The sequence below is a fragment of the Rutidosis leptorrhynchoides genome, chromosome 9 (assembly GCF_046630445.1).
Source record: "Rutidosis leptorrhynchoides isolate AG116_Rl617_1_P2 chromosome 9, CSIRO_AGI_Rlap_v1, whole genome shotgun sequence".
NCBI classification, from domain to species: Eukaryota; Viridiplantae; Streptophyta; class Magnoliopsida; order Asterales; family Asteraceae; genus Rutidosis; species Rutidosis leptorrhynchoides.
In genome coordinates this window covers 319,887,791-319,902,499 of record NC_092341.1, presented here as the reverse complement: position 1 = coordinate 319,902,499, position 14,709 = coordinate 319,887,791, and the positions used below count along the sequence as shown (strand labels likewise).

At 34.7% G+C, this 14,709-nt stretch overlaps 1 protein-coding gene across 1 annotated transcript; it reads right to left on the bottom strand.

The window, feature by feature from the left end:
* Nucleotides 1-6,959: 6,959 nt before the first annotated feature.
* Nucleotides 6,960-9,016, bottom strand: LOC139869024 (uncharacterized). The gene is made up of 2 exons (XM_071857357.1): nucleotides 8,709-9,016; nucleotides 6,960-7,283 (listed from the first exon to the last, which is right to left on the bottom strand). Exons 1-2 carry the CDS (start codon nucleotides 9,014-9,016, stop codon nucleotides 7,106-7,108), a joined length of 486 nt encoding a protein of 161 aa, XP_071713458.1. The 3' UTR covers nucleotides 6,960-7,105.
* Nucleotides 9,017-14,709: the final 5,693 nt, after the last annotated feature.

The following is a 14,709-nucleotide window of genomic DNA, read 5'->3' as shown; positions in this document are numbered from 1 at the left end:
CATTTTTTACCCCTGAAAAAGTGTAAAGTTGAGGGGGCGATGTGTAAATTGTGTGAAAGTTGGGGGGCTCTTTGTAGTGTGAACGTAAACTCCAAACGACATCGCGTTATAACTAAAACGACCAAAAACCCCATGACATTTAGTATATAGGGGTGCTGCTGCTGGTGTTTGTAACCTTTGCACCATATTCTCCAAAGCCACTACCCGAGCGCGAAGCTCGTTGACTTCTTCTATTACACCGGGGTGATTGTCGGTTCGGATGAGCGGATAAATAAGATCTAGAATTTGGTGTAGTATATAATCATGATGAGATACTCTGGAAATGAGAGAGAAAATGGTGTTTCGGACAGGTTCGCCGGTAAGTGCTTCAGGTTCATTGCCAAGAGGGCAATGTGGTGGATGAAAGGGATCACCTTCTTCTTGTCTCCAATGGTTAAGTAGATTACGAACCCATCCCCAATTCATCCAGAATAGATGATGGCTAATTGGTTGATCCATTCCGGTCACGCTGCTTTCGGAGCTCATGTGGAAATCCATATCGGCATAGCTGTTGGAATCCAAGGAACTCGAACTGATTGAGGGATCCATCTTGTATGATCAGGGAAAGAATTTTTGGTATGAAATAGATTGTAGAATTTAGATTTGGTATTCTTCAATACATAATTTACATATGTATATATAATACCAAAATCCCATAAATTACGGAGGAATCTTTGAAAGATGTCAGTCAAAGTTCACAGTAACAGATATGCTAAGATAAGAATTCGTCTATACACTATTATGCAATAAATGTACGAAAACGCGTCTAGACTTAAGAATAATAAGCAGGTAATTTCCTAAGGATGGTAAGTAGATGATTTCCGACTAAAAATGATAAGCAAAACTTTTGACATGCAGACACGGTCGAAGTCCAGACTCACTAATGTATCTTAACAACTATCAGTTAGACACACTAATGCAAGACCTGGTTCGCTAAGACCACCGCTCTGATACCAACTGAAAGGACCCGTTCATATACATTATAAACGATTCACAGTAGTTGATTACATCGCGAGGTATTTGACCTCTATATGATACATTTTACAAACATTGCATTCGTTTTTAAAAGACAAACTTTCTTTACAACGAAAGTTGACGGCATGCATACCATTTCATATTACATTCAACTATAATTGACTTAATATTAATCTTGATGAACTCAACGACTCGAATGCAACGTCTTTCAAAGGATGTCTTGAATGACTCCAAGTAATATCCTTAAAATGAGCTAATGCACAGCGGAAGAATTCTTTAATACCTGAGAATAAACATGCTTTAAAGTGTCAACCAAAAGGTTGGTGAGTTCATTAGTTTATCATAATCCATCATTTCCGTAATAGTAATAGACCACAAGATTTCAGTTTCTATAAATATCCGTACACTCGCAAGTGTATAAAAGTATTCTATAAGTTGTAGGCACCCGGTAACAAGCCTTAACATTCATGTTTTACCCTCTGAAGTACACCAGATCAGGTGTGTTTAAAATAACCTCGAAGTACTAAAGCATCCCATAGTCAGGATGGGGTTTGTCAGGCCCAATAGATCTATCTTTAGGATTCGCGCCTACCGTACATAGACAAGTAGTTTAATGTTACCAAGCTAAGGGTATATTTCTGGTTTAAACCCACATAGAATTAGTTTTAGTACTTGTGCCTATTTCGTAAAACATTTATAAAACAGCGCATGTATTCTCAGCCCAAAAATATATATAAAAATGGAGTAATGAAACTCACAATACTGTATTTCGTAGCAATTATGTATATGACGGCACTGAACAAGTGCAGTGTTTGTCTCGGATTCACGAACCTATATTAAGTATATATATTTATATGTTGGTCAATATCTGTCTAACAATTTAGGTCAAGTCGTAGTGTATCACAATCCTAATGCTCGAGACCGACATGCAAAAGTCAACAAAAGTCAACTTGACCCAAAATGACTTCCAAAATCTATACATGTTTATTATATAACTTATATATAGTAGTTTTATATATTTAAATATATTTATCAGATCTTATTATACTAAATAATACAAGTCATTTATTAATAAATAAAAATTTATATTAAAATTCATATATGATAAAAATATACTTTTATATATCTCAAATAATAAAATTTATAAAATTCACTTAATATCATAAAAATATAGTGGTATGTATTATTAATGTAATTACATTACGTGTGGTAAAAATATCTTTGTACGCATATTTATTTGATAAAATAATATTGATAATAATAATAATGATAAAAATAATAAAATGATAGTTTCAATAAAAATATTAATTTTTAGTAATAAAGATAATTTTAGTAATAACATCAACTGATAACAGTTATAATAATCGTTTTAATAATAATATTAAAATTAATGATAATTCAGTTGACCATATCTTTTAATCCGTTCATCGAAACCACACAATTTCTAAATGAAAAGTTATTAATTTTTTTCTTCAGATTTTCAACGACATGCATATCATATAACTTATCTCAGTAGCATATGTATCAAATTCGTGATTTATCATAAACTATTTAACGACGAAACTAAGCATACAAACATGCATAATCATATATACTCGAGCACTAGTCAGGGATACACTATTAATATATAAAAGATAAGATATGAATGCTCACGTATCAATATTGTGATTCAATATTGCAGGAAAGTACGTAGACGCAACGAAAATGATAAACGTTAGGTTGACCTCACGAGCAATACCCTCGATCAATACCCATAACCTTCATAGCTATAACCCATAATTTCCTTAGCTCTATCCCATTTGAAAACTTATTTTGAAATCGTCTGAATATAACTCTGTCGTAGTATTTTATGTATACTAATAATATCTTGAAATAATACTAAGTATATATATATATATATATATGTAATTCGATTGAGAGAGTTTAGAGAAATATATTTTTAAGTTTCTATGAAATAATGAAACCTATTGAATTCTATTTATAATAGATTTTTGAATTATTAAAGTATGAATTATTAAAGTATGAATTATTAAAGTGAATTATTAAAGTATGAATTATTAAAGTATGAATTATTAAAGTGAATTATTAAATTATGAATTATTAAAGTGGATTATTAAAGTATGAATTATTAAAGTATGAATTATTAAAGTATGAATTATTAAAGTGAATTATTAAAGTATGAATTATTAAAGTAAAAGTAAAGTAAAGGTAAAGTTAAAGTATAGTAAAAGTATAAAACTATGTACGTATAATACGCGTATAAAAATATATATAATATTAATTTAAATCGTTATATATATATATTTAATAAAATAAAATATAAATATCGTTATCTTTATCATACTGGTTAAGTAATGAGTTGTCAAAAAAAATAGATTTCTTAAATCACAGTGGACCTCATAACATAGGCCAGTAATCATATCATAATGTATCTGATAATTCAATCATTTGATATTATCTCTTAATTCTGTCGATAAATATATCGAAACAAATATGTTTATGTAAAGTATCATATATCTAATACTTTGTTAATGTTTTCAGTTAATATTATATATTATATATACATATCTATATACACATAATTGTTCGTGAATCGTCGAACACGGTCAAAGGGTAATTGATTACATGAATGTAGTTCCAAACTTTTTGAGATTCAACATTACAAATTCTGCTTATCGTGTCAGAAACATATAAAGGTTAAATTTAAATTTGGTCGGAAATTTCCGGGTCGTCACAGTAACGACCAAAAACCCCATGACATTTAGTATATAGGGGTAATAATAAACCGATCAAATTAAACAGCTAATGATTTTTTTTTTTTTCGCGAAAAAATTGAATTGTATTGAAAAAATTGAATTGTATTGAAAGAAGATATCTTCATTAAACCAATGAAGAGTATCAAACAACAAAAGATACAATGACAGAGACCAGCTCGGTCATGAACGAAAGTTACAAGAAAGCAAAAAAGAGGCTCTATAAGCCTATAAGCATAACATGAAAGGGTTACAAGAAAGCAAAAGATACTAATCGAACCCGAAATGACCCATCGAATAATCCACCTTCAAAATAGAACCGAATACGAGAAACTTGGATCCGCAGCCCACACCAGTGAATACGCTATATTATTGAATATCATTGAACCCCATTAAACAACGAATGATGTCAATGAATATCATTGAATGTTTTGGCGGTACAAGGAATGCGTCAACAGATGGAGCAGAAGGCTTGCATTAATACATAGCTGTAGGTAGTGAGGTACTTATTCATGGGAGGCCAGTATACTATATGATTAAGTTCTTTTTAAGGGTATACGAATGAATATACCTAGTAACATACTTCATCCCAATTTTGTTGACCACTATTTTATTTTGTGATGTCATAAATTAATTACCACTTCTATAACTCTATAAATAAATTAGAATAATGTGATAAAGTTTTTCCCTTACCTTATATATAAGACAAAAAAAAATGTAAAGAGTAACGAATAAGACTAGAACATTAACAAAATATACATGTGACAATCATTTTTTTCAAAAACAGTGTATTTTTTACAGTATTTGGTAACAATAAATTTGAAACAGAGAGAGTACATCATCATCTAGATCGGTTCATACACTTCGATATTTATTTAGTTTGAAATTAGTTCTTTAAAGATAAACGAAGAAAATATAAACTTTTGATTCATATGACAGATTTAGTGTGCTACACCATTTTGTTCATGTGCGCTTCATATAAACTCGATTTGATTGATTCAAATGTCCACACACTCAGTAATTCAAAATGGTACAAATTTTATATTTAACGGGAGAGCCCCTCCTAGCCCTTGTAATACTTTGTCCCTAGCTATAAGGGTACTAAAACCTTTAATCCGAAGACATCCGTTAACTTAAGAAGATTTTTAAATACATTGACAGTGCACTCCACCTACCCTAATGGTTTGATTTTTTTTTTCTTCCCAAGAAACGTTAATCCAAGGGTCAATGCGTCTCCATAGATATCTAGCAGTATTACAAAATAAGAAAATGTGATCCGTAGAATCACCACCCTCACCACAATTTAGACATCAGATTGAGCTGACATCAATGCCTCGGAGATATAAGGTTGACACGTCTAAGTAATCGATCCAAAATGAGCCACGAAATAAAGATATTCACCTTTTTCGGAAATAATCTATTCCACCTGGTAGCGATCGAAGACGATGGTAAGTAGAAGTCATCCCCAAACCCATGTGTTGTCAATGAAGCCGTCGCTTAATAAACAATCCGGTGATGACTGGAGACGAAATAGACGATTATAAAGATACTGCAAAGTGAAATTTCCAAGCCACCGATCTTCCAAAATTTAATAGACGATTATAACGATCTTCAAAGTGAATTTTTCATTTCAGAGTGTGATGATAACAAGTAAAATTAAGTTCATGTCCTGTTGCTTTGATTTTCAGTGTGATTCGAATTCATAATCTCCACATTTATGTTGTACACCTCTTACCAGTAAACTATGATCGTAGGGATAGTGTACGAAACTAAACATGATTATAAATTATGAATCTGAGATTGACAGACTCATAAAACTTACAAAACAACAACACTTTGCAACAAGATACTTTAAAAAAGGGTGTTGATATTTCCGCTTAAAACTACTATTATCATGCTTTACTAGTATGTACAGTGCAACTACTTAATGCACGAGAGATTAAGTAGATTTATCAAAATTACGAGTGGATATATCACTACCCTATAAAAAAACTTACAATGATGACCACAAGATCAACCAATTTCGTTTGACGAAGCTAAACCAGAAAACTCCTGAGCATCTTCATCCAATAAAAGATGATCATTCAAGGAGACATAATTTTTTTCAATAGGTATTCTACATTGTCCTGCGAATTAAAATGAAAAAGAAACAATCACTTGAATTGCCAACAAGCATAAATGGTAAATGCACCAAAGGGCTTATGGCCTACTCATCAACCTTGAGGTTGTGTGTTCGAGTCCCGTCGTGGACTATTTTATGGGTGTGTGTGTGTGTGTGTGTGTTTGCCATATCAAAAAAATGGTAAATGCAGCAGAAGAAACAAACACATAAACGGTGGAAGAGATAGATATGCATCTTTGATCTGTAACACAAATTTCTATCTGATTTAGAAATAGTTAACTGATACAAATAGTCACTTTTGAAATGAAAATAAAAAGAAACTTAATGATAAGAATGCTAAGACCTTGACTACTTTAGTCACTCGTGTTATTAACATATGATAATCAAGTAATATAATGAATACATTCGCACATAGTCTTTGCTTTTAATTATAATATTATGAAACTTTTCTACTCAAGCCCTTATAAATTGGGTAAATGAGTATACAAACACAGGCTTCTACTAATATGGTGTTGCCAAAATGAGTACAATTTGGGTCCAAATATATGAAATAATGAAAACATAGTTGAGGAAAGACTTAATTATAGTAGTTTGCAAAAGGAGAAGTAGTAAATTGTTGCCAATTCTAGTTTGTAAATAGTACCTAGCAAAGTCTACAGAAAAGTTATGTGCAACATGTGCTGGGTTTGACATTTAAAAGTCAAAGAGGGAGGTTTCAGCTAGACCAATCACACTTGAAGTATAAGTTACTGATAACGCAGCATATGCATACGATAAGAATTCAAAAAGGCATGACTCCGATGACTAAAGGTGGCAATTCCGAACGATTTACTATAAAAAGTATATTTTTGCCTATTTATATTTAACACATCAATTAACTAATTTAATTTAAAGAAATGGTTAAAGGTGGTTGGGGTCAACCTAACCTTAAAATTTTAATCGATTTTGACTTGCTACCCACCCTACCATGTGCCACCTTTATCAATTGAGCTACAAGGATGATATAGTTGTTGCCTTCTACTTCCTCGATCGAAATATAAAGACATCAAAAGAAGAATTTGATACCTTAGACACAAAGTTTGATCCGTTGAGGCGAAGATTAAGATCAGAGATCCACAACATAATCTTAGATACTAATATCTTCTTCTTTAATTTCAAGACTCTCTTTGATTTCCTTATCAATAGCTCGCCTGATCCGTTGAATTTGGCAAACATATTATGCAATTATGACATGAAAGTTTGGAGCAACCTTATATGTGGTAGATCCATTTAGACCTGCTTTCTTTAAAACCCTTGCGACATGCTTTTCCGCTTTTTGGAAATGTGGTGCACAGAGAGCAGAAACTGTGCATTTAACAATTGGTTTCCCACAAAGTATAGGTCCTGCTTGTAAGCTGATAAAAATATAAGATGCAAATTAAATTAGAAGTGGAGGAATATACACTATTTAGGCATATTAATAAAAAACAGAGCCCTTAAACAATAATTAGTACCAGATTAAAACAAAACGAAATATATTGTAAATGCATATTGCCATCAATGTCAAACACTCAAACTTGTATCTTCTACGTTTACAACTAACATACGTTTATTTTTAACATCATCTCCTTTCTGTTTAAGAAGATTCCTCTGTCTTAACATAGTTACTATTGTTCCCTCAAGTTATAATCACATAAATCTGGTAACTGGAATTATGTTTGTTTGATAGTGGAAGTCAAAATATCACAAATAATAGAAACGAAGAAGGTACATTTGAATGTGTCTATATAAGAGCTATCCTAAGGGACTAAAGTGTTTATGGAATACCTAAATTACAAGTATTCTAGACGTTTCAAGTAAAAAGGCGAAGTTGTTGTTTGTTTTTTAAGATATTTTTATTTGAAGATATGCGGATCATTCTGTAAAATAAATGTGGTCTAAAGGTCTGTATGCTGAATAGTGAAGACTCTTTGTTTTTATGTCTGCAATATAACTATATTACGTATGCATCACTTAGAAGCATATTTCTAAGTCTGCGAGTTTGCAGATAGAATGAGACATTATATTATCTTATGTCTGTCGGCACGCAGACATAAGACATAATAAGATATGCAGACTAGAAAACAAATAACACCGAAGTTTTCCAACAAACATGTTCACAAATCTCTTTGAGATTTCCCAACAAAATCTTTCTCTGCCATTTTTATTTGCATTTCCATTTAACCTTAAACTCACAAGTGAAAGCTATGTTTTAAGATGACAATTGGAAAGTCGAACGTATATAAAACAAACTCATGACAACATATCTCTCTTAAAGTTACAAGTGAATAAACGAATCACAATTGACTAGTCCTTTATGTAAATGCTTGCAAGGTGACGACATAAAGCTTTAACGCTAATCCTTTTTCATGGTCTCTGATACGTTTAGCAAGATTCAAGCAACGCCTAAACTATGGTCCCTATAAAGGTCAGAAGCATGAGTGGAGTGTTTGGCTTTAGCAGATTCATACAACTTACCGGCTTATTCTGCTATTGAAAAACAATAAATCAAAAATGTTCTCTAATGTCACCAAAGAAATTAAGCACGTATAATCTCGTTTTGATTAGTTTTCTTACACCAATTTTGCGCCTAGTGTGTATCAGCCAATAAGCTGTCTACATAATATTATTTCCTAATTAAGGGCTTACATAAATTCGAAAAATGCAACAAGCTAATTTCTTACGGTATACGAGCTTTACCAATTTGAACTTATTGGCTTTAATAAGCCCTAACCTAAGCATACAAGCATTAGAAATATCAATTCATACCATATATTCCATATATCAATATCAGTTAAAACCAATTATAAGCATAGATTAACATAAATAAACTAATAAAATGAATATATGCCTCTTGATAGACATAATTACAGCCCATGTAAAGCCTCTGTTTACCATCACTCAAAATATGACCATGACAAAACTTAGTCGACGCCATAGCCTTGGACTTACACCCATGAACTGCACACCTACTGCAACTAACTAAATCATTCCCAATTTTTAACCCTAATTCAGACTCATATTCAATTTTATCAAATTTTTCTTTAATATTAATCGATTGATCACCAGTACCACCACCATCTTGACACGGACTCTTTCCATACTCCATATAATATTTTCTATATTTCAATTTTAAGCCTTCCATCATACACCATCAATGTGTGGGGTGACCTTCACCCCTTTCCCACATTGGTTGGAGAGGCAAAAACAAAGGCCCATATATGTGACTTGATATCTCTTCCTTACAGGACCCCTTTTAAACCCGTGAGGGCAGTTGAGTCGCTGGTGGCTCGCTGTTCCCAAAGCGGACAATATTCTGTGGTGGTCCTGGCTTCTGTCTCCGTTGCCATCAACTGATATCAGAGCCGGGGTTACCACACCGATGTTGGGGGGATTGTTGGGGTGACCTTCACCCCTTTCCCACATTGGTTGGAGAGGCAAAAACAAAGGCCCGTATATGTGGCTTGATACCTCTTCCTCACATGACGCGTTTTAAACCCGTGAGGGCAGTAATAGTTTCATAAACCCTAGCTAATAGTTTCAGTCTACGAGATCGTTGTTTGATTACTTATTTTTGTGATAGTAATTCTGATTTTGATAAGTATGTGTCTACTTCATCGGTGATTGTTCCGTTCATGGCGGTGGTTGTGGCGGTCACGGTCGCCGGTTCCGTCATATATATAGATACAGAAATTATATACAGTATAAATTTCTATTGAGTGTGTGACAGTGGTTTTACTTCTGGACGGATTTAAAATATTTTGTAGGAAGTTTTGGAGTTTTTGTTGGAGAGTGAGTATTTAGGGTGAAAAACTGCTTTTTGGAGACGGCGCCAACTCATTTAAATAAATTTAGGATTAGCTAATTAGCTAATGACACTAGTTAAATAAAGTGCTTAAACATGTTTGTACATTTTATTAATCTCTACATACAGCATGTTTAACGAACTTAATAACAATCATAAAAGTTGCAATTAACAAAATCTATGAATTTATGTTGTTTTATTTTATCTAATTAAGACATGTTACTTTAATCTCTTTCTGAATAGCTCTTAATTCATTAAGTAAAATTGTTGTTTCTTTATCATCTAATCTATCACTTAATTTGACCGTTTATAAAGAACATAGAATCAAACACTCATTCTCAAATGAAGTCAAATAAAAACAAGATTTAATAATACATAAAAAAAAAAAAAAAGGTAAACAACCCCTTAATCTAATCTATCTAGGTAATGTAACATATATAAAGATAATTATAAATAAGTAAACATATTTAATCTATACCGTTTAAGAGTTCAATTTAATCATAATATTATCGTTCATTTAATTGATGATGTCATATTTATCTCTCTCATATTTTTAAACCATTAAATTAATTTAGAATTATGATTATAACCTAAATTAGTATAAGTAGTATTTGTCCATCATCTAACTAAATACTCTCTCCGTATCTATTTTATTGTCTAGTATTTCACTTTAGAGTGTCCCAAATTAATTGTTTATTTTGATAAATAAAAAAGAATAAGTAGATTAAGTTCTATTATATCCTTAATGTTTGTGAATAAGATTAAATGAGACAGAAAAAGTAATGGTAACATTGGAACGTAACCAAAATGTACAGTACTTTTTTAACAATTTCTTAAACTGTGTATTTTATATCTGGGGACAATTAATATGGAACGGAAGAAAATACTTCCTTTTTCTAAATAATTACTGTAGTAATTATCATTTATTACTAAATATTGATTAATTATTGAACTTTTAGATATCAAATCTTAATAAATTAATTATTAATATTAATTCGTCGGGTATAAATCAATAAATTAATATAAAAAAAATTGTATAATTGTATCATACCATTTTTTTTTTTGAAAGGTTGCTGTCGGCATCACCGAGAGGGGATAACTTCATTTGGGATCATTTGTCACACACACACGCATTTTTGGGCAGAAATTCAACTCGCACTTCTGGGACCAGATCCATCAATCCATCCAGGCATATGGATCTGGCCAAATTCCTTGATGCGGGTCGATAGAACCCCCGTAGGAACGTCTTAAATACACAAGTTAATTGGAGTGAACCACTAGGTCAAGAAGGCGGGTCAATTATACTATACATCTCGAGTACAAATTTTTTGACAAATTTTTTTTTTAGTTATTTTTATTATCAATCCATTCTCATTAAAAAAAAAACCATCCACTAACATCTTTTTACTAAAAGGGGAAAAAGAACTTATCAAGAAGATAATATTAATATTAATATTATACATTATGCATATTAAAAAAACACAGACTAAAATAATGGTATAATAGCAAATTTACATTGTAGAAAGTTATAAATATTTCCACTAATAAATTATATAAATTTAACATAAATATGCGTGTAACGAAAATATAATAATAATAATAATAATAATAATAATAATAATAATAATAATAATATAAATAATAATAATAATAATAATAATAGGCGACGTCTTGTTTCGAAGGTTGGCGCTGCTATGGTTGGCCAGTCTTTGAGAAGTTACTTCGATGGTCTTCAGTTTGGTGTTGGTGTTTCTTCAGGTGGTGAGGCTATTCTTCATGCTGTGAATCGGCTGATTGAGGATCGTGGCTCTGATGTTGGCCTCTCTATGTTATTAGTTGATTTTCAAAATGCCTTCAATCTAGTTGATCGTACGGTCATGTTACGTGAAGTTCGCCGCCTTTGTCCGAGCCTTTCTCGGTGGGTTGAATTTTGCTACTCTAATCCAGCCAGATTGTATTATGGGAACCACACATTATGGTCTTCTCAGGGGGTGCAACAAGGTGATCCCCTTGGTCCGCTGCTTTTTGCTTTGGTCCTATAACCCTTGGTTTCTAAAATCAGAGATAATTTTGAGGTTTGTCTTCAGGCGTGGTATTTGGATGATGGTACTATTATTGGGGACACTTTGGTGGTGGGGAAGGTTTTGCATTTGGTTATGGAGGATGGGCCTCGTTTTGGGCTGCATCTCAACGTTGAAAAAACAGAAATTTTCTGGCCTACGGAGGACCCTCGCAGCAGGCAAGTAGGTGTCTTTCCTCCTAATATTGCTCGGCCTTTAAATGGTGTTAAGTTGCTTGGAGCCCCCGCAAGTTCCGATCCTGGTTTTAGTAGTGAACTGGTGATGCAAAGGGTGACCAAGTCCATTGCGCTTATGGATAAGGTTGCTAAGCTTGATGATCCTCAGTGTGAGTTGTTGTTGCTTAGGGCATGTACGGGAGTTTCTAAACTCTACTTTTCCTTGCGTACTTGTCCTCCTAGTATATTTGAGGCGGCTCAACGCGCTTTCGATGGAGCCCTTCGATCTTCCTTGGAGCGTATTGTTACTGCTTCAGGGCCTGGGTTTGGTGATTGGCAGTGGCGGCTTGCCACCTTGCCATTTGCATTTGGAGGGCTTGGTGTTTATTCTGCGGGAGATGTTCGTCATTATGCTTTTCTGGCTTCTCGATTACAGTCTGCTGGATTGCAGACCAAGCTACTACGTCATGCGAGTATTGTTGGTCTTGGTCGTGCTTTTGAAGATGCATTGGGTCTGTTTAATAAAACAGTTGGGTTTGATATTTTAGGTAATCCGAGTGAGGTCGCTGCCCCAATACTCATGAAGAAATTGGCAGATGTTTATTTCACAAAGGTTACCGCTTCTGCAGAATCCACTTTTTCGTTATCTCCCCGACAATCGGCCTTATGAAAATCACAGCAGAGTGATCGCACCTCTGCTTGGCTAAGGGCAGTCCCTATTTTGGGGTTGGGTCAGACGATGAACGCAAAGACTTACCGATGTGTGTTGTGCTACCGGTTAGGTGTTCCATTGTTCTCTATCTCGACGGCATGCTCTGCCTGTTCAAGGGTTTTTACTGGGGATATTTTCGGGGATCACGCGGTGTCTTGTGCTGGTATGGTGGGTATTAAGCATCGACATAATATTGTCCGGGATTCCCTTGTTGATGTTTGTTATCGATCTGGGATTTCAGCGAGAAAGGAGGTTGACATTGGGTTGTCTGGAGGGAACGACAGGGCCCTCAGACCTGCAGATGTGTTACTTTATTCCTGGGATTGTGGTCACGATGTTTGTGTTGACTTGACAGGATCTTCTCCTTTGACACAGTCTGGGCTTTCTGACTTTGTCCCTGGACGTGCTGTGATTGATGCGGCTCGTCGGAAGCGGGTCAAGTACGAATCTAGTTGTCTGGCGATTGGTTATGGTTTCATTCCTTTCTCATTTTCTTCCCTTGGGGAATTAGAGAAGGAGGCTGTTTCTTTGCTAAAGCGGGTTCAGAAGAGTTCGATGGCGCAAGATATTGGTGCCGGTGCTGCTGCTCATATTTTTACTAGGATAGGTTTTGCTATTGCTAGAGGTGTGGGGGCCCAGATTGTCTCTAGGCTTCCCACTAATTTTTTGTAAGTTTTAAAACTTTTAAGTTTATTATTATAATAATAATAATAATAATAATAATAATAAGTCTATCCCTCCCAAGTGTCGTTTGGGGTTTTCTCGGGTTTTGAAAGGTGCTCTTGATAAGGTGATCTCTAAGCCTGATGACATTTCTACTTGGGTCTCTTTGTTGGTGTTACCCCTTTGTACCCTTAAAACCTTTCGGCCACGGAGTAGTCGTGGGTCTCGGTCTTCGATAAAGCGTCGGCATCAGGAAGAGAATATTTCCAGTGCTATTCGCTCTTGGGGGACAGCGGGTGGTAGTTTACAGCTTGTGAGAGAGTCTTTGGCAGAGGATTCTCCTATTTTGTCAGTGGTTGATGATGAGGGCCTTGATTTGGAACAGCGTAATATCAAACAGTGTCGTAGGAAGATTTGTGATGGCCATTACACCGCTGCAGCTCGTGTTCTTTCTTCATCAGGCGTTGCTCCTTATAATGATGCCACACTTGCGGATTTACAGTCTAAGCACCCTTCCTCTATAGCTCCATCATTGCCTGATATGCCGGTTGATCACATTCATCTCGTTACGACTTCTACTGTTGTTTTGGGTCAGATTAAAAGTTTTCCTCGTGGCACATCATGTGGTAGGGATGGTTTGCGTGCTCAACACCTTATGGATTGCTTGAGTGGTGCTGCTGTGGCAGTCTCAGATGAGTTGGTTGACTCAATTGCCGGGGTGGTTAATCTCTTTCTAGCTGGAAGGTGCCCTATGGAATTAGGAGAGTATATAGCTAGTGCTCCCCTCACACCACTTGTCAAGCCCGGTGGTGGTATTCGTCCTATAGCTGTGGGTACTGTTTGGCGACGTCTTGTTTCGAAGGTTGGCGCTGCTATAGTTGGCCAGTCATTGGGAAGTTACTTCGATGGTCTTCAATTTGGTGTTGGTGTTTCTTCAGGTGGTGAGGCCATTCTTCATGCTGTGAATCGGTTGATTGAGGATCGTGGTTCTGATGTTGGCCTTTCGATGTTATTAGTTGATTTTCAGAATGCATTCAATCTAGTTGATCGTACGGTCATGTTATGTGAAGTTCGTCGCCTTTGTCCGAGCATTTCTCAGTGGGTTGAATTTTGCTACTCTAATCCAGCCAGATTATATTATGGGGACCACACCTTATGGTCTTCTCAGGGGGTGCAACAGGGTGATCCCCTTGGTCCGCTACTTTTTGCTTTGGTCTTACAACCCTTGGTTTCTAAAATCAGAGATAATTTTGAGGTATGTCTTCAGGCGTGGTATTTGGATGATGGCACTATTATTGGGGACACTTTGGTGGTGGGGAAGGTTTTGGATTTGATTATGGAGGACGGGCCTCGTTTTGGGCTACATCTCAACGTGGAAAAAACTGA